Here is a 24149-nt window from a genome sequence, read left to right as displayed (position 1 = left end):
CTGCAGGGCACTGGGTGGGAGAGCCCCAGGTGGAAACCAATGGTGACAGATAGGAAGGGGATGGAGAACATGGGTTGGGGGAACCAGCGGTGCTGGAGAGAAGGACGACAATTCGGTTTTTAAAAATTGAGTTCATAAAAAGCATCAGCTGCCCAGCAGTAGTGCGGGTCCACCGAGGAAGAGGAATGGTGGAGCTGTTAATAGCAATCAGGCAGCAGAAGTGCTGAATAGCCGTTTCCCTTCTGTATTTGGGGACACGCCAGATGCTACAGGCCTATCGCCGGACGAGGGAGAAACCCTTTACGTGCCGCTAAGGCCCAGGAGAGCTTGGCGGCAGCGGGTCGGGCTGGTGGGGGCCGTGGCCGGGGGGCGCGGAGGAGCCACCCAAGGAACTCAGTTTGTTTATTAGGATTTCCCCCATTTTTGGCCAGTAAGGAGACACAAGGATGAGCATCACCATCATTGCTCCAGGGGACCAGTGTGGGCAGCGGGGATGGGGACGCACATGGGGTGGGTGATGCTCCATGTGGGTTTACTGACCTCCCTGGGTGCCCCCAGCAGCTCCTTGGGGTGCCGTTCCCGGTGGGAGCAGCACCAGGTCTGTCCAACAAAGACCTGAGCAGAGAAATCATAATTACCCCACAAATTATTGGTGGCATTTACCCCTTGCCCTTTTGCCAGCCCCCTGCCCCATGGATGGGGGTTCTCTGCCCCCCTGCCTCCAGCCCTGGGGTGTTGGGCTTGGGTCCCCATGGCAGGAGGATGGGGCAGCACTTACGGGCACACTCAAAGAGTAGGGTGTCTTCCTGCCCCCCACCATGGCCCCGGGGGAATATCTGGCCCTTGGGGAGGGCAGCCAGCACTGGGGGTGGGGGGACATCCTGCTCTTGGAGGGGGGAATTGTTTATTCTTGAGAAAAGGCATGGGAGGGATACCTGGTCCTTTGGGGGAGGACATCTGGCCCTTGAAGGGGGGATGCCCTTCCCTTGGGGTGGCTACAGGGGAGATGCGCAGCCTCTGGGAGGGGGCTGCCTATCCCTTGGGATGGCTATGGGGGGGCTGCCCAGCCCTTGGAGGGGTGGACATAGGGGGATATCCAGCCCTTAGGAGGGCTGCCTATCCCTTGGGAAGCAGTGACGGGAAGGTGCCTGACCCTGGAGGGGATGAATACCTGGCCCTTGGGTGGCTATGGGGGGTCTGCCCAGCACTGGGGGGGACTATGGGGGGGAATGCCTGGACCAAGGAGGGTAGCTATGGGGGGATGCCCATCCTTGGGGAGAGGCTACAGGGGCACACCCTGCCCTTGGGATGCCCTTGGGAGGGATGTCCATCCCTTGGGGCAGCCCCAGGGGGCTGCCTACCCTTGCGGGGTGGCTGTGGGAGAAGGATGTTCATTCCTGGGGGTGGCTATGGGGGAATGCCCTGCTTATGGGCAGGGGGGACTTATGGGGTCCCCATCCTTGGGGGATAGCTACGGGGGGCCGCCTACCTTTGGGGGGGGTGGTTACAGGGGGATGCCCATCCTTGGGGGTGGCTGTGGGGGGATGCCCACCCCCAGGGGTGACAGTGTGGGGGTGCCCACCCCTGCGGTGCGGCTGGGGGGGACACGACACGACCTGCCCATCCCTCGGGGTGTCTGTGGGGAGGGGGCTGCCGGTCCCGGGGCGGGGGGGGCAGCCCGGGGCGCGGGGGTGCCGTTGCCCGCGGGCCCGGCAGGCCGGACCGGGCCGCGCCGGACCGGACCGGACCGGGCCGCCCCGGTGCCGCCGCCGCCGCCGCCGCCGCCGCCGCGCTCCTCCCCGCGGCGGGGCCGGGCCGGGCCGTGCGGGGCGGGCGGGGGGGGGTGTGCGGGGGGGGGGGGGGGGGGGGTAGTGCCGCCGTGTGTGGCCGCCGGCGGCGGGCGCGCCGTTGCCTAGCAGCGGCGATGGGCGCTGCCGCGGCGGCGGCGGCCAATGGGAGCGGCGGCGGCGGCGCGGCCCCGGCGCCCCCCGCCCCCGCCTCCCCTTTAGAGGCGCGGCGGGCGGCCGGCGGCACACAGCCCTCCGCACCGGCACCGCGCTGCGCCGCCGCCGGCCCCGCCACCGGCACCACCGGCCCCGCCGCGCGCATGGGGCCGCCGCGCTCGGCCCCACATAACGGGGGGTGCCCAGCCCCGCCAGTCGCCCCGCCATGCCGGCAGAGCCCCCCCGCTCCGCGCCGCCGCCTCCGCTCCGCGCCGCCCGCCGCAAGCCGCTGCCCGAGGTAAGGGGGCGAGCATCGCCCGCTCCTGCGGGGGGCTCCGGGCCGGGGGGAGCTCGGTAGAGCGCGGAGGGAGGGCGGAGGAGCCCGGGGGGGGGGGGGGGCGCGGTGTGGGTACCCCCGTGTCCCCCGGCTCGGGGACCCGCTCGCTCTCCCCGGCTGGGGACCCCCAGCATCGCGGGTGCCGGAGGGGTCCCGGCCCCGCTCCGCAGCCCACGGAGCGTGGCCGCCGCGGGCATCCCGCCCCGCTGCGGGATCCTTCCCCCCCCGGGCAGGGGCTCCCTTTACCCGCTCCCAGCCTGATCCTCGCCCTCTCCCCAGGGCAGGGCCGTGGGCCAAAGGGCCCCGCTGTGGCTGCGGGCCCGCTTTCAGGCGCTGCTCTTCGCCCTGGGCTGCCGGATCCAGCGGCACTGCGGGAAGGTGCTCTTCGTGGGGCTGCTGGTGTTCGGGGCGCTGGCCGTGGGGCTGCGGGTGGCCTCCATCGAGACCGACATCGAGCACCTCTGGGTGGAAGGTAAGCGCGGCCCCGCGGGCTCAGCCGCCCGTGGGAACGGTCCCGCTCCCGGCCGCGGCTTTGTCCCCCCCGCGGGGCGCGGAGGTGCGGGGCCGGCCCGGAGGCAGGTGACAGCGCGGGAGCGGGGCGGGAGGAGGAGGAGGATGCCGCCGGGCGTCCCGCGAGCGGGGCCGCGGAGGACGGGGCCGTGGATGCCCGCGAGCGGGGGTCCCGTCTGCGCGGCCGCTGGGGCTGCGTCGTGCGCGGTGCTGAGTTGCAAAGGGACTCCCACGCGTGTCCCGGCAGGGGTCCCCGCGCGAAGGTGCGGTCGCATCCCCGCACGAGCGGACACGTGCGGCGGGGATGGTGCTTGGCGCGGGCTGAGCACGCGTGTCTGCACGCGTGGGCACCCGCTTCCCGCAGTGCCGCTCTCCCGCCGGTGGGCCCCTTCCCCGTGGGAAGAGCCCCCGGGGCCGGTCGCAGCCCCGTACCGGGACAGAGCCGGCAGCGCGGGGCTGCCGGTCCCAGCTCAGGACCCCTGCCCGGAGGGGACGGAGGAGCAGGCAGGGTCAGGCAGGAGCAAATCCCCGTTTCCGAGTGGAAGCGGCTGATCCCCCCTCCTTTGTTATTAATAACTCCAGTGTGGATTTTCTCTCCCCTCTCCCTGCAGCTCCGCTCCCCGGTGCTGCGATTTGCTTTCCCTGCGCCTCCCTCCTGCTTCGGGGGTCCCGGGGGGGCAGCACCCCGTATCGCACCCCCCTATCCCTGCCAGACCCTGCCCGGGGGGGGTCTCCCAGCCTGGGGTCCCTGGTGGGGTGCTGTGCAGGGGCAGATGTTGCTCAGCGGAGGGGTGTCAGCCATCTTTGTGCGGGAGCGCTGCCTCCTCCCCCACGCCCCGCTCCTTGTGTGGTCCTCAGCTACTCTTGGATTTGGTTCAACAATAGAAGCAACTTTGCTCTCCCACCCCCTTTTAAAAAAAAAAAAAAAAAAAAGCCCTGCGCTCCCTCACTGCTCGCACACAGATGTATGCACCCCTGCCCAGGAATCCCCAGCTCTCCCACCTGCTCCCCACTCCTGAGGGGTGTTTGTCCCCCACCCCCAGATCTTGTTTCCATCACCCCTTTCCTCTGCAACACGTAGCAGAGAAATCCAGTGATACCTCCCGGTCCGGGCAGCGCCTGAGCGGTGGCTGCTGGAGGAGGGACATGCTCCCTCTGTGGTTCCCTTGCTCCAGGTCGTGGCTCCGGCTCCATCGGATTTTTATTGTGCTTTTGGGGTTGCAAGGAGTCAGCGTTTTGTGCAACTGCGGCCAGAGCCAGGGAAGTGGCTGTGGTTGTTCCCGTTGGTGGGGAACAGGACTTGTGGTGCGTCGGGGTGGAGAGTGGGATGGGGAAGGGGCCGAGCCTGGGGACCGCTGGAAGTGCCCAGAAGCCCAGCTTTTCTTGCACACACGCTCTGCGCCCCACCGTGCTTCCCTGCTCGTATGGGTATGACCAGGAGGGACTGCGGCTGCTGTTGGGGGCTATTTTTCCCAAACTGTGGTGTGGCTGTAACGTGGGTGCCGGGGGCCTCTCTGAGGAGCTGGCTCTTTCTCATGGCCGGGGCATCCTCTTTGATGTCGGGAGCTGGATTTTTTTTTTTTACCCCACGGTGAAACACCGCTGACGTGGGGTGTCCCACCCCTTCCCAGGCGATGGGTGCACTGGGGTCCACATGCAGCTGCTGCTCTGGATCTGCAGCGCCTGAGGTGGGGATGGCGTGAGATGCCAGAGTGCTGGGGGTGCTCTGCGGGGTGCTGCTCGGGGCCCCCCTTGGCCTTCCTGGGAGGGCTGCTCCCCTGGGAGTGTGCACTTGGGGCAGACCGCTCCATGCCTTGCTCCTGGGTGGCACGGCCCCAGCGTGCTTGGGGAGGCTGTCCTTGGGCGTTGGCACTACCTGCAATCGCCAAGGACGATGTGGCCGGGGTGGCTTTAGTCCTGCGGGGTCCCTGACATGCATGCGTGGGTCAGGACATGGAAGGAAGGTTTGCAGTGGTTCTTTTAGTCTTGTGTATCAGCTGTGGGGCTGCCTCCCTTCCCCACAACCATTGGGTCCTTGCATCTCTGCTGGCCTCTGCTTCTGCATTTTCTGGCGAGATCGAAACATCCCCTGGTGTCCTCAGGTGTACCCAACCCTCCCTGATCTCTGGACCCCGTCCTGCTGGTGTGGGGATGTGCATTATCGGGGGGCAGGAGGGCCTGGGCTGCCCCTGGGGAGCAGGACACAATTTCCCAGACTGTGTGGTTGGATCCTGAGCACTTGAAGCTGCTTCAGGATTTTCTCAGCCACCACTTTCTCCTGTCCCCAGGTGTGCAGCAGAATGGCTGGTGTGTGTGTCCGTCCCTCTGCAGCGAGCCTGGTACTGCTGTGCCAGGGCGAGGCAGCGCAGCTCTTGCCCCTGAGCTGGCAAAGCTGGTGCCCCATCAGCCTGGTCCCAAAGCTTTGGGATCCCCAGGGTGTCAGAGGACCCCGGCTCCTGCCCTCTCTGGGTATGTGTGAGGAGATGTTTGCAGGAGCGTGGTCCACCCTGGCCCTGAGGCAGCACCGTGAGGTGTCTAAGCGGCAGGGCATGTGTGCAGGGAGTCCTGGTCCCATCGTCCTAGGCCAGTAGGACCCAGCTCAGAGGCAGGGTGGTTGAGGGTTCTGGGAAGCCTCTGATGACCCCTGGAAGCTGGTCTGTACCCGATCACCTGCCTCTACCTAGCCAGGCTGAGGGATGTGGGTTGGTGATGCTCCAACCCAAACCACCTCACCCAGGTGAGGTCCCAGCCCCACAGGAGCGGAGTGTGACCCTATGCTGGGCTGTCCCTGCTGCAGGCTGAGCTCAGCCCTCTGGGAGCTGGGGACCTGGTGGGAAGGGAGCTGGGGACCTGGTGGGAAGGGAGCTGCTTCCCATGGGGGCACTGTGCTGCTGTTCCCCACCCCTCCCCCCCGGGAATAGGGTGGGCAGCCCTGCTTTGGCCCCATGGCTGGGGTCAGCGTTGGGGCCATGCTGATGGCAGGTCCCCCGATGGGTCCCCCTGAGCCTGGGCTGTGACCTCAGCCACTGTGGGAAAGCGCAGGGTCCCTTGTCTCAATTCAGGGGGTGTCCTCAGCACTGTGGGCTGGGGGGTGCTTGCGGTGTCCTGGGGTTATGCCTGACCCACATCCCTGTTTGGGAGATGGAAGGAGGCCATGTCACCCCATAAATTGGACTCGACTGTGGAAATGTTCAATTAGGCTCCTCCGAAGCAATTAGCCACTCAGAGGCTTTGAAATCCCGGCTAGTGGCGAGTGTTGAGTTACCTCTAGACACCTGGCAGCTGTTCCCGGCTCTCCCAGGGCGTCTGTAGGGCCAAGGGGCCGGGGTGGCGAGCTCTGGGCAGGCAGAGCCCTGGGTGGTGAATGGGTCTGCCTGATTTATAGCGCTGAGGGCTGGTTCAAAGGAAGGCTGAGTTAATTCCTAACTGGAACAGCCGAGTGCCCTGCGCAGCCGTCGTACTCTCAAAGAGCTGCCGAGTCTCCCCAGAAAAGACCTCGTCCCTTTCCTGGAGGGGTCAGGGACACCCCGAATGTGCTGGTGGGATGAAATGGGATGTGTGGTATGGGGGTGAGGGGAATTTGCTGCCTTGTTCCCAGCTTGGGGCATGAAGCTGAGACACCCCCAACCCCCTTGGCAATAGCTTTTGTCCTTCCTTGACCTCTGCAACAGGATTTGGCACAGGGCGTCCCCTCCCTGGCACCCAGGGCAGGGCTGGGGTGCAGCCTGGGGCTCCCCCTATGGCAGGGGCAAGCAGGAGAGGAGACCCTGGCTGGCGCTTTCTTTGCAGAGAGAGGGGCATCAGGGATGGGAAAGCCAAGGATGGGGATTGAACGCCCTCCCCACCCTGCCTCTGCCCTGGGGAGACCATCCGTGTGGCCCCTCTTCCCAGCCTCTGTCCCCACTGAGTGTGGTGGGACCCATGGGGGGGTGTGGGGCAGCAGCTGTGGGGGGGAGCGGGGTGCTGTGGCCATTCCTGGGTGGGCACAGGGAGAGGTGGGTGGTCTTGTTGCTGCCAGCAGGTGGGTTTTGTGGGGTGAGACAACGGTGCAGGGGCTGAGAAAGGAGCAGGCGAAGCCGGGGTGCGGGGCTGGGGGGCTGCGTGGGGCTGGTGCCAGCAGCATGGGGAGCTCTGATGGCAGCTTGTCCCCGCAGCCAGGGCAGCGAGACGCCCACCGGGATCCGGCCTGAGCCGGCCTCACACACAAGGGGCGGCTCCCGGGCTGCCATGTCCCCGCTCTGTCCCCAGACGGGCATCCTGTGGGGACAGGGTCCTCACTCCTCTCAGGGTGCGGTGACACAGGTATCCCCCCATGGGGAGGGAAGGGGCAGCCCCGGTCCCCAGCACTGCCCTGGAGACCCTCCTGCCTGGCCTGGTGGGATTTTTCCTTTGGGACCCTGCAGTCCTCTTTGTTCGCAGGGTCTGGGCATCCTTGGGGACCCTGTGCCGCCATCCTTGGGGGCTCGGAGGAGTGAGGGACAGCTGGGGCGTTGCTGCCACGGAGTGCTGAGGTCCCCGTTATCCCAAAAACCTGCCTGGCTCAGCCCTCTGCTCCAAAGCACCTTCTCCCTCGCAGCCCCGCCTGGCTCTGAAAGGACCTTTCTTCTTGGGGGGCAGGGGTGGGGGGGTGGTTCATCCAGCCCCCCCTCACCTGCCCAAAGATGGGGCGCAGGCAGTTTGCCTTTATTTATCTTCAGGAGGAGAGCGTGAAACCTCTTGCTTTTCCTTTTCCCTTCCTTGACAGCTCGGTCAGCTTTTTTGGGCTGGAAAATTTTGCTAATTAACCCAAAGAGGCTGGGAGACTCTTTACAGATGGCTGTGGCTTATCTGCCCCTATCCATTTTGCTTTGCTTTTCAACTTATATATTTTTTTTATTTCCTAGAAAGTGGGGGGTTTTTTTGTTTGTTTTTTTTTTTTTAAACTTAGACATATCCATGGACCTGGAGGGGGGGCTCTTTTTTTGCGTTTTAAATGTTATTTGGCGGCTGGGAGGGGGCAGCGCCAGAGCCCGAGAAGAGGGTTTTATTATCTGCCTCTCCCTCGGGCCTGGAAAAGTGGTCTGAGTTCAAAAAATTCATTTCTTGCCTGAATGAAGCCAGCAATGTGGAAAAATTTCACCATTCAGAGGGGGATGAATGTATGTTTCAACCACACATTAAGTGACATTAGCAAGCAGTGGAGTGCCTAATGTGGCCATTTTTCACAGCAGCCAACAGAGGGGGTGATTAGCATAATTAGTACAGGCAGCCCTATACATATGGAAATGGCAAATGCCTAAATGCCAACACCAGTGGAAATTTATGTCAATGCTGACAGGAGTCTTAGCGGTGAATAGTTCCCAACTGAATCCCCTCTTCCCCCCCCCTTTTTTTTTTTTCTCTTTTTCGGGGGTCGCGCTGTCCCCTCGGTGCCGGCCGGGGCGGTACGAGCTCCTGGCTGCCCCCCTCCCCACGCTGGGAACCGCCGCCCTGTGATTTGGGGTAATAAAGACATTAATTTAGCTTCACCGTTAAACAAAAGGGTTTGGCCGGGGCGGACGGCTGGGGAGCTGGCCCCAAACGGGCCCTTTCAGCCCCTCTGCTGCTGGCTTTTTGAAGGCATCCCCCTCTTCTGCTGCCCTTCTTGACTTAGCCGGGCAGTGGGAGCCCCTTTGGTGGGGCTGGGTTTGGTCGGAGGTGTCGGGGCAGCAGCGAGCCCTCGTTCATCCCTCGGTGCTGCCAGGGACACCCATCTGCCACCCACCTACCCCCCCCCTTCCCCGGGGCCGGCCCTGTGCCATGGGGTGAATGGGGCCGGGAGGACGTGTTTTGACAGGACGGGGCCGCAGGGCTTTTGGCGAGGCCGGCGGTAGCGGCCGGGACAGGTAAAAATGGCTCTTTCAGCGTGCCCTGGGCGAGACTTCCTCCGAAGCAGCATGGGTCCTTTCACTGCCTCCCTAATCCAGCTAATCCGCCCCACAACACTTTGAAGGTGGCCTCCGACTTGCGCGCCGCTCGGCACGGGGAAGCGGCCAGCCAAGGGATGCTCGGGGCGGTGCCTCGGGACCCCCTCCCACCGGGATGTGGGATGGTGCATGGGATGCGGGACAGTGCTGGCATCTCTCCGATGCCCCTGGGGGCTTTAATCACCCAGGGTTGGTCATATCTGCCAAGGGGAGGCACTCAGTCTGTGCCACAGGATGGCTTGACGGTCTAGTGTTTGCTCCCATGGGTGCCCCTTGTTGCAGCAGGGGGGTGCTGCAGAGTGGGGGGGTCCCTATGGGGATGGCTTTTCCCAGGGGATCTTGGCATGACCTTGCCCCCCTCCCAGCTGTGGACTTGAGCAGGGGTTTCTAGCTCTGGCATTGGGACGTTGTGCTGTAGAAAGGGGGCTGCTCCCCAGGGGACCCCCAGCTCTTCCCTTGCTGGGGCGCGTGGCTGGAGCTGGGGTCAGGGCTGGCCTGGCCCTGGAACAGGGCTGCAGCATCCCCGGTGCACCAGCCAAATCTGGGACTCTCCACATTTGTCACCACATCCCATAGCCCCATCACACCAGGCAGGAGGACAGGGCCTGATTTTTGGAGGCCAAGCAAGGACGTGTACCTAGGCGTGCTCCTTCCCTGCCACCTGGGGCACCCAAGCGGTGGTGACAGCTGCTGGCAGTGCCCAGGTCCCATCTGCAGACCGGTGGCAGTGCTGTTGACCACAGCCTCCACCCACCCTGGGAGGACACAGAGTGGTCCTTGCAGCAGCATGTGTCTCCTGGGGAGACACCGGTGCCTCTCTGCAGCCCCCAGCACCTCCCATGGCCCTCCCTTGCCTCTGGCCCCTTTGCCCTTGCCAGGCAGGGAGGGCTTGGTGTGGGGCTGGCAGCCTGCCCCGGCCCACTGCCCTCCTGCTGCCGCCCGGGCACGCTGCCTCAGTGTGCTCAGCCCACTGCCCCTGACCCGTGGGTGCTTGGGGACAGGGCTCCCGTGGGGTTTGCCTACCTCCTGCCCTGGGTAAGCATGGCGGGATGTCCCCTTGCTGTTGTGCCAGCTTGGGGGGGCTTGCAGCTGCGCCAGGGGCAGCAGGACCCAGCATGGGCTCCTCTGACCCCAAACCCTCTGAGCTGAGTTCGAGGAGTGCTGGCAGCCCCTGGGGGGATGTGGGGTGAGCTTGGTTCGGACCCCTTCCTGGGCAGGGGGGGAACACAGGGGCTGGGGCTCTGTCCTGGCTGGGAGCAGGAGCCCGTGGCTGGAGGGTGTGGGGGGGCTGGCACCAGACAGGGGGTGCTGTGGTCCTGGCACCCACCAGGGCAGCCGAGGGCACGAGCCGGTCCCCCTGGGCGAGGGTGAGCCAGCTGCAGCGCCGGGGCCGCAGCCGTGGGTCCTGTGCCAGGAGGGTTTGGGGAGCTGTGGCGGGGGGGGGATGGCTCAGGCAGGGTGGCCGGGAAGGGGGCAGGGAGGCTCCCGCCCTGCTCTGTAATTTTGCGGCGGATGCTGTAATTACGGGGAGGGCTCCCCCCGGCATGGCCCGCGGGCGGGAGGCAGCCGCACACGCAGCCGCCCTTGCTGCTGGGGACCCCATCCCCTCCCTAGCACCCATGCCCTCCCAGCTTGGGCATGGTGGGATCCTGCTCTGCACCCCGGGTGTTTGGGGTGCGGGTTGGCATGGGGTCCTATCCACCCTACAGGCCACACTGCTGTGTGCCTGCACCCCGTGACTCCCCCAGCATGAAACCCCCAGCCAGTGGTACCCAGAAGCGGTGCCCGCCCCAAGGAGGATGCTCACGCAAGGCATGGCTGCCTCCGGGGACTGTCCTGCCCCCAGGCCCCGCCATGGGGTTTTGGGGGGTGTGGGGGTCACTTTGCCCAGCGTGAAGCCAAACCCTGCTGGGGAGCGGAGCGGGCTGTTAATAAGCAGGACCGGGGCGCCCGATTGGAACGAGAGGGCCCTTTGCATGAAAAAGCCAAGCTCTCCCTTTGTTAATTGGAATTAAAAAAAAAAAAAAAAAAGAATTTACATACAGTTCCTCATTAACGTGCTCATTGTTGGTATCGGGGCGCCCCCCCAGCCCCCTCCCCGGGCCGGGGGGCTGCGTGCAGCGTGGGGCGTCTCGCCCCGCTCCCGGCCCTGGGCCGGCCGGCGGGCGCGCGCCCGTTTGAAGTGTCCTTGGCAGCCCTGTGTGCGCTGCCTTGTCTTTTCATGTTGCTCTTTGGTTAATTAGGGTGTTGGAATTTGAGGCTTCCTCACAGCCTTTGAAGCTTGCTGACGGCTCGCAGTGCCCTGTTCCAAATTAACACTAATTACAAGGGACGGCTTTTTATTTTCTCTTTTTTTTTTTCTTTAATTTTTTGGGGGCTCCCCCCGCACTCCACGCTTGCAGATGTGCAGCTCCTCCCACAGCCGTGCTGAGCAGAGATGCCCACGGGGCGCAGCAGGATGTGTCCCCCGGGAGCAGCGGCAGCGATGCTGGGCACCCCCCCACTGCCGTGTCCCACCATCCGCCCGAGTTCAGCGTGGGTGGTGTGGCTGAGATCAGAGCAGCTCGGCGCACCTCCTGCCCGACCTCCCAGCCTGCCAGGAAGGGGACGGGTGTCCCATCCCCTCCCCTGATACCCACCCTCCCTGTGTCCTCGTCCCCTCGCCCTGGGCGCTGCCGTCCCCTGACACACACACAAAGGCTGTGGCCGTGTGTCCCCCCCCCCTCCCCGGCCCTGGCACAACCTACATCCCAACTGGCATCTGATGGACACCAGCTGCTCCCTGGCCCAGCCAGAAACAATAAAGATGCTTCCCCCTCCCCGTTCCCAAAAACCAGGGAAAAAAAAAAACAAAAAACACCAACCCATATAATAAGTCATTAAAAGGGAAGATTCTGCTCCTTATTTGCGGTCTCGCTCCGGCCTCCTCGGCGCTGGCAGGGGGCCAGGCCTGCCGGGGCCCCCGCCTCTTGCTGAGGGAGCATCCCGGCGCGGATGAATCCTGGACTCCCCCCTTCCCCAGCACCCGGGGCTGGGCAGGAGCTGGCCTCCACCCTGCCAGCAGCACTGCCTTGGGATGCGCCCCGATGCCGGGCACCCTGGGGTATCCCTGGTGGGTGGCACTGCATGGTGCTGCGCCATGCAAAAGGCCACGCAGGGTTTGATCTCAGCCCCAGCCGTGCTGGCTGGGAGGGGATTTCTCTTCCGTGCCGAGGCGGCCGCAAATGAAGTCGGCGGCTTCTCCTGGAAACCTTGGCCCTGCCATGCTCAGAGCTCTCCTCCTGCCATCGGGGACAGATCCCAGAGCCTCAGCGGGAGGAGACGGGTCCTGCGGAGCTCCCCAGCGCCGTGTCCCTCCCCTGTCCCCAAACCCCTCCCAGGGCAGCCTGCACCTGCGGGGGTCCAGGGCCATTCCCTGGCCAAAACACTGCCCACCTTGGGGTGCCAGGGAGCAGCTGGGCAGGGACGGGGTGGGGTGTCCTCAGTTTTGCTTGCTACGTTGGGGGCCGGTTGTGTTGGGCATCTGCAGCACCCGCCACAGCGCATGGGTGGGAGCGGACAGGATGCGTCCCATCTGCTTCACCAGCCATCCATCTGTGGGGTTTTTCCAGGGAAAGCAAAGCAAATGAGCCTCTCTGGGACTGGAAATATCCGTGTTGGTGGGAAGGGGGATGCCTGGTCCAGTGTGGGCTGGGGTGCTCCCTGCTTGGGTCCCCTGGGTGTGAGCACCCAGAGGATGCAGCAGTTGGGGAACCTCTTGGCAAGAAGCTCCCCTGGGTTAACGTGGCACCATCTGATGCTGCAGGGCCTCGCTTGTGCCCGTCCCCTTCCCTGGGCATCCTGATGGGCAGGACAGGTTGGTGGGATGGGGGCTCTGCCAGCCTTGGCACTGACAGGGCACGTCATGGTCCCCTCTGCAGCGGGCAGCCGGGTGAGCCAGGAGCTGCGCTACACCAAGGAGAAGCTGGGCGAGGAGTCTGTCTACACCTCCCAAATGTTGATCCAGACCCCGAAGAGGGATGGGGAGAACATCCTGACGCAGGAGGCCCTGCAGCTCCACCTCGAGGCGGCCCTGGCTGCCAGCAAAGTCCAAGTCTCGCTGTACGGAAAGTGAGTCCGGCTCCGGACGGGGGGCGATGGGGAACCCACCGTGTCCTGCGTGTCCCCTCACCCCTTGCTGCATCCCCTGAGGAATGATGCCCATCCTCAGCTCCTCCTTCTGCCTTTCCAGATCGTGGGATTTGAACAAGATCTGCTACAAGTCGGGTGTCCCCATCATTGAGAACGGCATGATCGAGAGGGTGAGTGCTGGGCATGGCGTGACCCCTGGGGAACCCCCCCCCCAGGGGATCAGTCCCCCAAGAAACGGGCAGCAGATGGGCTGTGGTGGGGATGGGTCTTGCCAGCCTCAGGCGCTGCAAAGGCACCGCCAGCTCCATGCAGGAGGGCGCAGGTTTAGGCAGCCCAGCAGGGCTGAGGGGGGAGCAAGGGGAGCCTGATCCATCCCTGCTGACCCCTCGCATCTGCTCCTCCCACAGATGATAGAGAAGCTGTTCCCCTGCGTGATCCTGACACCACTGGACTGCTTCTGGGAAGGCGCCAAGCTGCAGGGAGGCTCAGCCTACCTCCCGTGAGTATGGGGGGCTGTCCTGGGGTGCAGGGGGCTGCGGGTGGGAGCAGGGACTGGGGGGGGCTGCCAAGGGGCTGTGTTTGACCTCCCCATGCAGCTTGGCCCTGCTGCCTCCAGGTCCCTTGGTGCTGCTCCTTGTCCTGCTTGGCCCCAGGATGGTCCCACCACCATTGCTCGTCCTGCTGGGTCGACACCCTGGGGACCGGTCCCTGTCCTCGTCCGCCTGGCCTCGGTGGCATGGGCAGGGCTGCACTGCTGCAGGGGGGGCTGCAGCCCACGGGCAGGAGCTGCCCGTCCCTGCCATACCATGCCGTCACACCAGCCAGGGATGGGGATGTGGGGACAGAGGCTGTGCTGCAGGCAGGTCACGGGCAGGAGCTGCCCGTCCCTGCCATACCATGCCGTCACACCAGCCAGGGATGGGGATGTGGGGACAGAGGCTGTGCTGCAGGCAGGTCCCTGGGGGCTGCTCCCCGCCACAGCGCTTTGTGGGTGCCACGATGGCGAGGAGGCACCCACACTCCTGAGTTGTGCGCAGGGACACAGAGGGCGCAGAGTTCCTGGGGTGGCTGGCAGGTGACTCCCAGCCAGCTCCCTGCACTGCGGTGGTGGGGCTGGGGACCCCGGGCTGATGGGGGGGGGGAAGCCCCCCCCCACATTCCTTCTGTTTACACGTGTGTTTGTCCGGGAGAGCCAGGGCGGCTTGTGCATTGTCAGCAAACGCAGCCCCGCGCTTTCTCATGCTAATGCTGCTCTGAAAGCTGCCCCTTGCCAAACAGATGAAATAGTGGCCTTATTCAGGCTGCTGCCGGACGGGAGGAGGGGGAAGGGGCCACAACATCCCCAGCCAGGACTGGGGGAGCGGCTTTGCCCCCCCAAGACCTCAGGTTCTCCCCATCCCAGCCTGGGGAGCAGCCGGGAGCGGGAACAAGCGGTCTGGGGTGGCCATGCTGAGCAGAATGCTGGTGGCATCGTCTGCTGGGGTGGGCAGCATCCTGGTGCTGGGGTACGTGGCAGGCAGGGTGGCACCCGCAGCAGCGGTGGGACCCATCTCTCCTCACAGCTGGGTGAGTGGGTGCCCGGGTGGGCACCCCGGCTGAGCTCCGGCCAGCCCATGGGGACTCGTCCCCCTTTTTAACGCCGAAGGGTGAGCGGGGTGGGAGCTGGGAGAACAAAGAGCAGCAATCTATGGAAAGACAAAAGGATTTGCCCTGGCTCAGTGAAGCAAGCGAAAGCAGATAAAAGGGGCTCTCTTTGGAAGCAGCAGCAGCTCTGGTTGGTATGTGGGAATCTCAAGCGGCCGGCTCCGGCCCAGCCAGCCTTCATGAATTATTAGGCTGCGTTTCTCCCCAGAGCCCACACTCGCTCGGGCTTTTTCTTCCCCTCTTTGGAGCACTGGGTTGGGTTATTGGCTTTTTTGTGTGTCCTTTCTGTCTTAAATAGGAAGCCGAGTGAAGCTGGGAGCTGGCCCCCAGCACTCTGGGCTGGGATGGAGGGAGCAGAGCATCCGCAGGCAATGGAAAAGCCCCTTTTCCTGGGTACCCAAGTCCCATGGAGTCCTGCTGGATCTCCAAGGACCTGGTCCGCGCCCAGCTCCCAGCACCATCCTGAGCCCCCAGAACCTCTGCTGAGCCCCAAACCCTCCAGCCTGGGAGGAGATGGCAGAAAGGGCTGGAGGGGATGCCGGGAGCCCTTGCCTGCCTGCTCCCCTCTATCAAGATGTTAGCCCGCGGGCAGTAATCGGCCTGACTGCTCACACAAAGCGGGGCCGGGCGGTGGGGCCGGCTCCCCCCGCTTTGTCCCAGCCTAACAGGATCAGGCACGCTACTTGACTCGGGCACGGCCCGCTGCGCCGCACGGGGCATGGGGGATGCTGCAGGCAGCCCTGGGAAGGGGTAGGGGATGCGCTGTGGACTGATGCTGCTCCTCTGCATCCTCGCACCCTGCCTTCGAGGGCACCCCCAGGACCTGTGGGATGGGGTGGCAGTGGTCGTGGTGGTACCGCATGTAGTTTTCGGCATCCCCCACCACCCCAGTCCTGCTCTCTTCCCAGGGGCCGCCCGGACATCCAGTGGAGCAACCTGGACCCTCTGCAGCTGATGGAGGAGCTGGGGCAGTTCACGTCCCTGGAAGGCTTCAAAGAGCTGCTGGACAAGGCAGAGGTGGGGCAGGCTTACATGGAGCGGCCCTGCCTGGACCCCCGGGACCCCCAGTGCCCCCCCAGTGCCCCCAACAAGCAGAGCCAGCAGGTGGGTCACAGCCTGTGGGGACCAGGAGGGGTGCAGGGACTTGCTGCTCTCCTGCCTGCCTCACAGTCCTGCATCCCTGACGCCTCCCCTCCACCCGCAGAGCCCCGACATCCCAGCCGAGCTCTCGGAGGGCTGCCACGGCTTCTCCAGGAAGTTCATGCGCTGGCAGCAGGAGCTGATTTTAGGCGGCACGACCAAAGACTCCCAGGGCAAGCTGCTACGGTGAGAGCCACTGCGGTGCGGGTGTCCCCAGGCATGGGGCCCCCAGGATGGTTTGGGGCAGGGTTCCCTTATCCTCATCCTCATCTGGTGCCCATGGGAACCCACCCTGGCTGCAAGAGGGGCTGCGGGGCTGTCTGGGAGAGCGTGTGAGGCTGGCGAATATATGGGGCTGGCGAGCAGGGCAGTGCTTCAGAGCAAGCAGGGGGGACGGGGGGCAGGATGCCTGGGTCCTCTCCTGGGTGTCCGCGGTGGGGCTGGGAGCTGTGGGGTGGGGGACGGACCCATTCCTGCATCCCGGGGCGCTGCAGCCGGTCCCAGCGAGGTGCGTGCCTGTCCCCCAGCGCCGAGGCCCTGCAGACCATGTTCCTCCTCATGAGCCCCCGGCAGCTCTTTGAGCACTTCAAGGATGACTATGAGATCCATGACATCAGCTGGAGCGAGGAGAAGGCGGGCGCCATCCTGGAGGCCTGGCAGAGGAAATTCGTGGAGGTGGGCACTGGGAACAGCCCTTGCGTGGGGCTGGGCAGGGGTGAGCCTGTGCGTGGCACCCCCCTGCACCCAGGTTTTCATGTGGCCACAGGTCCTGGCACCGCTCTCTTGTGGTCCGGTGGGTCCCTAGGAACCCCCGGTAGCGATGCTGACATCCTGGGTGGCTCTGGGGGGGATGTACTGGGGAGTGGGGGGGTCCTGACTCCTCTAACAGGGTGCGCCTCTGACAGCTGGCGCAGGACTCCATCCCGCCCAACGCCACGCAGAGCGTCCATGCTTTCTCCACCACCACGCTCAACGACATCATGAAATCCTTCTCCGATGTCAGTGCCATCCGGGTGGCCGGGGGCTACCTCCTCATGGTGCGTGTGCCCCCTCTCTCTGTCCCCCGTTGTACCTCCGTCACCCCCCCGTCCCCACTAACCCACTGTGCTCTTCCAGCTGGCCTACGCCTGCGTCACCATGCTGCGGTGGGACTGCTCCAAGTCCCAAGGGGCCGTGGGCCTGGCCGGGGTCCTGCTTGTGGCTCTCTCTGTGGCCTCCGGCCTGGGGCTTTGCTCACTGCTGGGCATCTCCTTCAACGCAGCCACCACCCAGGTATGTGCTGGGGGAAGAGCCGGGTACCACGGGGCTGGTGGGACCCTGGCGTCTGCGGAGTGGCCAGGTCCCCTCCCGGGCGGTGGCCGTGTCCCCCCACTGACGCTGGCTGCTCTCTGGCAGGTCCTGCCCTTCCTGGCCCTCGGCATCGGTGTGGACGACATGTTCCTCTTGGCTCACGCCTTCACCGAGACCAGCCAGCACATCCCCTTCAAGGTGAGCGCCGAGCCCTGCCCAGGGGCTCCCCGGCCCCCTCCTGCCTCCCCGTGGGCCCTCTCGTCACCCCCTCCCTCTGTCCCCACAGGAGCGGACGGGCGAGTGCCTGAAGCGCACAGGGACCAGCGTGGCTCTCACCTCTGTCAGCAACATGATCGCCTTCTTCATGGCAGCCCTGGTGCCCATCCCTGCTCTGCGCGCCTTCTCCCTCCAGGTAGGGCCAGGGTCCCCCTCCGGGGAGGGCAGGAAGGGATGGCCAGACCCCGCTCTGACATGTGCCCCCCCACCCGCAGGCTGCGGTGGTTGTGGTGTTCAACTTTGCCATGGTGCTGTTCGTCTTCCCCGCCATCCTGAGCCTGGACCTGCACCGCCGGGAGAAACGCCGGCTCGACATCCTCTGCTGCTTCTACAGGTACCAGCACCAGGCTGGCTCGGATGGGGCTGACCCCGCGGACCCCCCCCAGAAGCATGGGATGACTCTGCTCCTCTCCCTCAACATCTCCTCCTTCCCTCTTTCCTCCTTTCCTCTCTCCCCACAGCCCTTGCTCCTCGCGGGTCATCCAGATCCAACCCCAGGAGCTCGCCGATGCCAACGACAACCACACCTGCCACCCATCCCCTTACGGGCACCCCGGCGTGGCTACCAGCACCCAAATCACCACCACCGTGCAAGCCTTCACCCGGTGTGATCCCTCGGGCCACCACGTCGTCACTGTCCTGCCACCCACCTCCCAAGTGTGCACCTCGCCTGCCGTCCTCCTGCCCCCCACCGACCCCCTGGGCTCGCAGGTCTTCGCCCCGTCCAGCTCCACCCGGGACCTGCTGGCCCAGCTGGATGAGGCCAAGGGCGGGCGGGAGTGCGTCCCCCTGCCCTTCTGCCGCTGGAGCCTCGCTGACTTCGCCCGGGAGAAGTATGCCCCACTCCTCCTGCGGACCCAGACCAAGGTGAGGTGGGGACGGCCCCGGCGATGCCAGCCGAGGCAGGTGGGTGGCACGGGACCCTGTCTGACCCTCCCGCTGTCCCTGCAGGCGGTGGTGGCGGTGCTGTTCCTGGCACTGCTGGGGCTGAGCCTCTACGGCACCACCATGGTGCACGATGGGCTCTACCTGACGGACATCGTGCCGCGGGACACCAAGGCGCATGCCTTCATCTCGGCCCAGTTCAAGTACTTCTCCTTCTACAACATGTTCATCGTCACCAAGGGCGGCTTCCACTACCCAGGCGCCCAAGCCGCCCTGCTCAGCCTGCACCAGGCCTTCAGCACTGTCAAGTATGTGGTGCGGGAGGGCAACCGCGACCTGCCCAAGATGTGGCTCCATTACTTCCAGGACTGGCTGCGAGGTGAGGGACATCGCTCTTCTCCATGACCTCCCCTGCCCAAGGACCCTCTCCCCAGCCCTCACCCTCCCCACTGGCCTGGCAATGCCTTCCCTGGCGTGTGGCACCCCGGGGAGTGTGGTCCCATGGTGTCCCCAAGGTGCCCAGCAATGCCAAGCTGAGCCCTGGGCTTTCTGCACACCCATCCCGCTGGCACCACGCTCCCCGGGGCACGCGGGATGCCGTGCAGGGTGGTGTGCCCTAAGGGATGCTCACCCCCCATGCTGCGTCCTCAGGGCTCCAGGCCACCTTCGACAGGGACTGGCAAGCCGGGCGCATCACCCATGACAGCTACCGCAACGGCTCCGAGGACGGGGCACTGGCGTACAAGCTCCTAATCCAGACTGGCAACAAGAAGGAGCCCTTCAACTTCAATCAGGTGCGTGGGGCTGGGGCTGGGGCAACTGGGCTGGGGACAACGCTGTGCCCGCTGCCCTGCTCATGCCCGCTCCTGCTCTCTCCCCATAGCTGACCACGCGGCGGCTGGTGGACGAGAACGGCATCATCCCCCCTGACACATTCTACATCTGCCTGACGGTGTGGGCCAGCAACGACCCACTGGGCTTCGCCGCCTCCCAGGCCAACTTCTACCCCCCACCGCCCGAGTGGATCCATGACAAGTATGACACCACGGGCGAGAACCTGCGAAGTGAGTGAGCACGGTGGGCTCCCCACAGCCCCCTCCTGCCCCCTGACATTCCCCTGCAGAGGACCCCACTCCCTGCACCTTTCCTGCCCTGCAAACATCCCCCCAAAGAGAACCCCCCTGCATCCCTCATCCCATCAGCATCCTCTGGTAGAGAAACTGCCCTGTTTCCCTGTGCCCCACGCTCATCCCCCTGCACCCCACACCCTGAGCACCCCACTGCGCACTCCCTGTACCCTTAGCACGCAGCAACACACCCCTGCTCCAGCCCACGAGCATCTCACCACAAAGAAGCCCCTCCACTCTGTTCCCCCTCTGCCCCACAAAGATTCCCCTGCAGAGGAACCCCCTGCTCCCCGTGACCTCCTACCCGACAAGCATCCTGCCAGCAGAGAAACCCCCTCCTCCTTGCCCCCAGTCTGCTCCCTGCACACTCCCCAGCCTCTTGGTACCCAGCCAGGCATCAGGCTGCCTGAGCTGCACTCAGGCTGGTGTGGCTGGGGTGCTCCCGTGCTGCCTGCGCTCCCGTGCTGCCCATACCCCCATACTGCCCGTGCTCTCCTCCCCAGTCCCAGCAGCCCAGCCGCTGGAGTTCGCCCAGTTCCCTTTCTACCTGAGCGGGCTGCGTCGCACGGCTGACTTCGTGGAGGCGATTGAGAGCGTGCGGGCCATCTGCCGGGAGGCCGCCCAGCGCCACGGGGTGCTGAGCTACCCCAGCGGCTACCCCTTCCTCTTCTGGGAGCAGTACATCGGCCTGCGCCACTGGTTTCTGCTGGCCATCAGCATCCTGCTGGCCTGCACCTTCCTCGTCTGCGCCCTGCTGCTGCTCAACCCCTGGACGGCCGGCATCATCGTGAGTACGCACTCCGATGCGTGGGGATGGGGGGGTGACCGGCCGTGCTGCCCTCCTGATGTGTGGGGACAGGGACATCCAGCCCTGCTCCCATCCTGCTGGGTGGCCCTAGATACCTGCTTCATGGGGATGGGGTGATGGGGTGGCCAAGGGCACCCTGGGTGGAAGGGACACCCATATGGAGGTGGCGGTGGGTAGGGGACACCCATATGGAGGGATCAGGGACGTCACTTATGAAGGGAACATATCTGTGTAGTGGGCAGGGGTTTGAGGACATCCATGCAGAGGAGGGTGAGGGCCACCCCCAATAGATGGGACAGAGGAACACCGTGAATAGAAGGAAAAGGGGCAATGGGGCGAGGGGATGGGATCAGGCATGCCAGGCAGAGGGGATAGCCGGTCAGAGCCACCCCTCACTGACCCCACCGCCCCCCCAGGTCTCCATCCTTGCCATGATGGCGGTGGAGCTGTTTGGCATCATGGGGCTGATGGGCATCAAGCTGAGCGCCATCCCCGTGGTCATCCTCATCGCCTCGGTGGGCATCGGTGTGGAGTTCACCATTCACGTGGCCCTGGTGAGCACAGGCAGACCCCTGCCCAGCCGCAGGGCACCCCAGTTCCCACTCCCTGGCACCCTCACCCCCTTGGCCATGTGCCAATGGGTGGCCACGTCACGGGTGGCACAAGGGGACAAGCCCCGTGTGACATCCCCATCCCGTGCAGGGCTTCCTGACAGCTGCGGGGAGCAGGAATGTGCGCTCAGCTGCAGCACTGGAGCACACCTTCGCCCCCGTGATGGACGGTGCTGTCTCCACCCTCCTGGGTGTCCTCATGTTGGCCGGCTCCGAGTTTGACTTCATCATGAGGTGAGCACTGGAGGGGGGTGAACCAGCCACTTGCTGCCCCCCAAAAGCTTTGGCAATGGGGGTTGGTGAGCATGGCAGCCCCCCTGGCTGGTGGTGGGGATGTGGGGCAGCTGGCAAGGACGTGTCTTGCTGGGGGCACCCACCTCGTCTTTCAAGGAGGCTGGGGAGATGTAGGGGGGCTGGGGTGTATGGTGTGGGAAGCCGTGTTTGAGGTGGGACAGGGTTCATGGCGGCTGTGCCCACTTACCCCTTCTGCCTGCGGTCCCCCCCCAGGTATTTCTTTGCGGTGCTAACCATCCTGACGCTGCTGGGGCTGCTCAATGGGCTGGTGCTGCTGCCAGTCCTGCTCTCCGTCATTGGGCCACCCCCTGAGGTACAAGACCCCCGTCCCGCTTCTCCCTGTGCCTCCCCAACCCTGTACCTCTCTTCATCCCCCATTGCCCCTCACCCTGTCCCCCCTTCACCCTATACCCATCCTTGCCTTGTCTAGTGCCAGCCTCGCCTTGTACCCACCTCAGCACATCCCTCACCCTGTACATCTCTGCTTTCCCCCATCCTTTCTCTGCCCCATATCCAGCTTGCCCCATACCTGCTTGACCCCATTCCTGCCTCACCCCACACTCGACTCCCCCCATCCCTCCCTGACCCATTTGACCCCATCTCTGCTTCACCCTGTATCTCCCTCACCCCACACAGCTCTCACCCCATCCTCGCATCACCCCGTACTCCATGCCACCCCACACTCCTCCATCCGTGTATGTCCTCGATCCCTCTGACGCTGTCCCCTCTCTCCCCAGGCATCCCCAGTGGATAATGGCCCCCACCTGCCCCCTCCAGAGCTGGTGCCCCCGTGCCTGGGCCCCGGGGGCTGTACGTCCGGCGCGCTCCAGCCTGGCCCGCTGCCTTCCCCGACCCCTCGGACATGGAGCGCTACGCAGAGGGCGGAGGGCCGGGCAGCCCCCGGGGGCCCTTCATCATGCCCCCTGCCCCAGCACACATCCTGCTGGAGGCCGGCAAGGACCCCAGCTTCCCCCGCATCACCGTGAGTGTCTCTGCCCACCGTGGCATTGCCAGCTCCGCAGCATCGCCTGGCAGAGGGTCACGGATAGAGCTGGGAGATGGGGGCTCGTGGGTCCCCTGTGGTGCTGGTGGGGTTGCCAGAGGGATGCTCAGCGTGGCTGGGAGCCCTCATGCTCCATGTCCCCCCTCCAGGTGCTGAAGCCCTACAAGGACAGCCCGGAGGTCCAGGGGAAGAAGGAGGCTCCCGGCCCACAGCCCGCACCCCCCCTGCCCTTCGGGGAGCCGTGCCCCACGCCGCCCCGAGACTACCCACAGCCCTGCCCGCCAGGCGCCCGGCCAGCTGCCCCCGCAGCCCTGCCTGCCTACAGCACCCACCTGCAGGGTCCTGCCGGCAGCTACACCACCGTCACGGCCACCGCTTCGGTGACGGTGGCCCTGCACCCCACGTTGCCTGGCTCCTACCCCAACTTTGGCCCTGAGGGCTTTGCCGGCGGTGAGCGGGACTGCCTGGAGGAGCCCAGCGTGGCCAGCACTGGTGGCACCGCCATGCCCGACGCCTTCGAGATGCAGAGCATGGGATGCCGCGGGGCAGGCACCCGGCACTAGGTGAGCTTGGGGACACTGGCACCCTACCCCAGGGCTCATGCACGGCACTGTGGGGGTGTGGAGTGGATTCGGAGGGACCTGGCTGACCCTCCTCCTTCTCTCTCCCCGCAGGTTGCCGGCTCCTGGGCAGAGCATCTCCCCAGCGCCCAGTGGGCACAGGAGGGTGCAGAGCGGGGTTGCCCGCATCGTGCTGCTAATTGCCGGAGCGGTGAAGCCCCCCGATCTCGGCCGAGGAGGACCAGCCCCCCTGCACCCCCCGCAAAAGGGCTCGGCAGGACAGGCTGGCACTTCTATGCAAGCTGTGTGCAGGCCAGGCCATGCCTGCGTGTCCCCCACCCGGGGCTGTGCTGATGGTGCCGCATCCCCTCACCCAGGGTTTGGGGTTACCCTGCCCCGGGCTTGTTGCCCCCCCAGAAATGGAAGCACTAACCCCCCCCCTCTGTTTCTGGAGCTGCTGGCAAGGCAGGCTCGGTGCCCTGCCAGCTCCCCCCCTGCGGGGTCACTGCCTGCTCCCCGTCACCTCCTTCTGGGACCCCCCACCTGGGCCACGGGCTGGGGTGCCCCAGTAGGGTGCCCTGATGCCCCCGTCCCGATAAGGGGGCAGCCCCAGAGCTAGCCGTGCCCTGGGGTGCTGTGGACAAGGCCTGGGGCGGGCACCCCCCACCTTTATTTATTGCAAAGGGAAACTATCTATAGAGAGATATATATTTTTAAGCTTATTTTAAAAGATTTATTTCTCAGCCTATGGCCTCGCCCGGCTGCCCAGGGTGCAGGCAGGGAGGGGGCAGATCCTTTGCTGGTACAGGGCTGCCCGCCAGAGGCAGCAGGAGCCTGGGGCGGGAGCGCAGACCTGGTTCATGTCCCCACTCCACGAGGTGCTGGGTGGCCACGGGCAGCTCACGCCCTCAGATGTGCTGCTCCGTGCCTCAGTTTCCCCACCAGCAAGCATGGGAGGGCTGGAGATCGGGGACGTGCTGCAGCGGAGCCAGGGAGCCTGTTGCTCCCACCGCACAGGCAGGGTTTTGGGGGGGGTGTCCTTGGGGTGGTCCTTGCTGTGCCAAGCCCCTGAGCTGTCCCACGGTCATGGCTCCTTTTGCCACACTCGTGCTCTGGCCTGGTGACAGCATGTGCTGGTGCATGCACAGGGCAGTGCACGCTCACGTGGACGCCCGCGGTGCCACTGGGCACATCTTGCTGGGAAAGCCTATTTCTCACCGTGTCCCCGTGCAATGGGGCTGTCCCTGAGGCCAGCCCCTGTCCCCATCCCCATCCCGGGCACCGTCCGCGCCGTTACCCAGCACTTTAACTCCAGCGGTGTTTGCCGTGCCCGCGGCCCCGGCCCCCCCCAGCCCCCAGACACTGCCGCTGAGCTGAGGTGGCCCTGGGGACCCCGTCCCTGTGCCAGGCGTGGGCATGGCGGGCAGCCCCCCCCCAACACGCCATCTAAGTTATTTATATCAAAGAGAGCAAAGGTTTATTTTTGTAGTTTGTACAGGCGGTAGTGGGGACCGAAGGTTTATTTTTAAAGAGTAAATATATATATTATATATAAATTACCTGCTGTGTCTGGCCCTTTCTCCTGGGGGGCACAGGCTGGGGGCTGTGGTGTGCTTGAGACAGAGCCAGCTATGTGCGCACACGC

At 65.0% G+C, this 24149-nt stretch overlaps 1 protein-coding gene across 1 annotated transcript; it reads left to right on the top strand.

The window, feature by feature from the left end:
• The first annotated feature begins 1924 nt into the window (after nucleotides 1-1924).
• Nucleotides 1925-22671, top strand: PTCH2 (patched 2). Its single transcript, XM_050901088.1, is given in 26 exon segments — nucleotides 1925-1994; nucleotides 1997-2249; nucleotides 2580-2752; nucleotides 12656-12845; nucleotides 12967-13036; nucleotides 13274-13365; nucleotides 15419-15614; nucleotides 15715-15836; nucleotides 16178-16325; nucleotides 16556-16687; nucleotides 16767-16922; nucleotides 17046-17138; nucleotides 17227-17352; nucleotides 17432-17550; nucleotides 17678-18083; nucleotides 18168-18480; nucleotides 18753-18895; nucleotides 18985-19165; nucleotides 19732-20015; nucleotides 20453-20590; nucleotides 20739-20881; nucleotides 21155-21254; nucleotides 21679-21748; nucleotides 21751-21923; nucleotides 22094-22507; nucleotides 22619-22671. Coding segments are annotated over 25 exon segments (4305 nt in total). The 3' UTR covers nucleotides 22619-22671.
• The last annotated feature ends 1478 nt before the right edge of the window (nucleotides 22672-24149 follow it).

The sequence above is a fragment of the Gymnogyps californianus genome, chromosome 8 (assembly GCF_018139145.2).
Source record: "Gymnogyps californianus isolate 813 chromosome 8, ASM1813914v2, whole genome shotgun sequence".
In the NCBI taxonomy this organism is placed as follows: Eukaryota; Metazoa; Chordata; class Aves; order Accipitriformes; family Cathartidae; genus Gymnogyps; species Gymnogyps californianus.
Note: the sequence above shows the minus strand (reverse complement) of the source record. Positions and strands in the feature narration are given on the sequence as shown.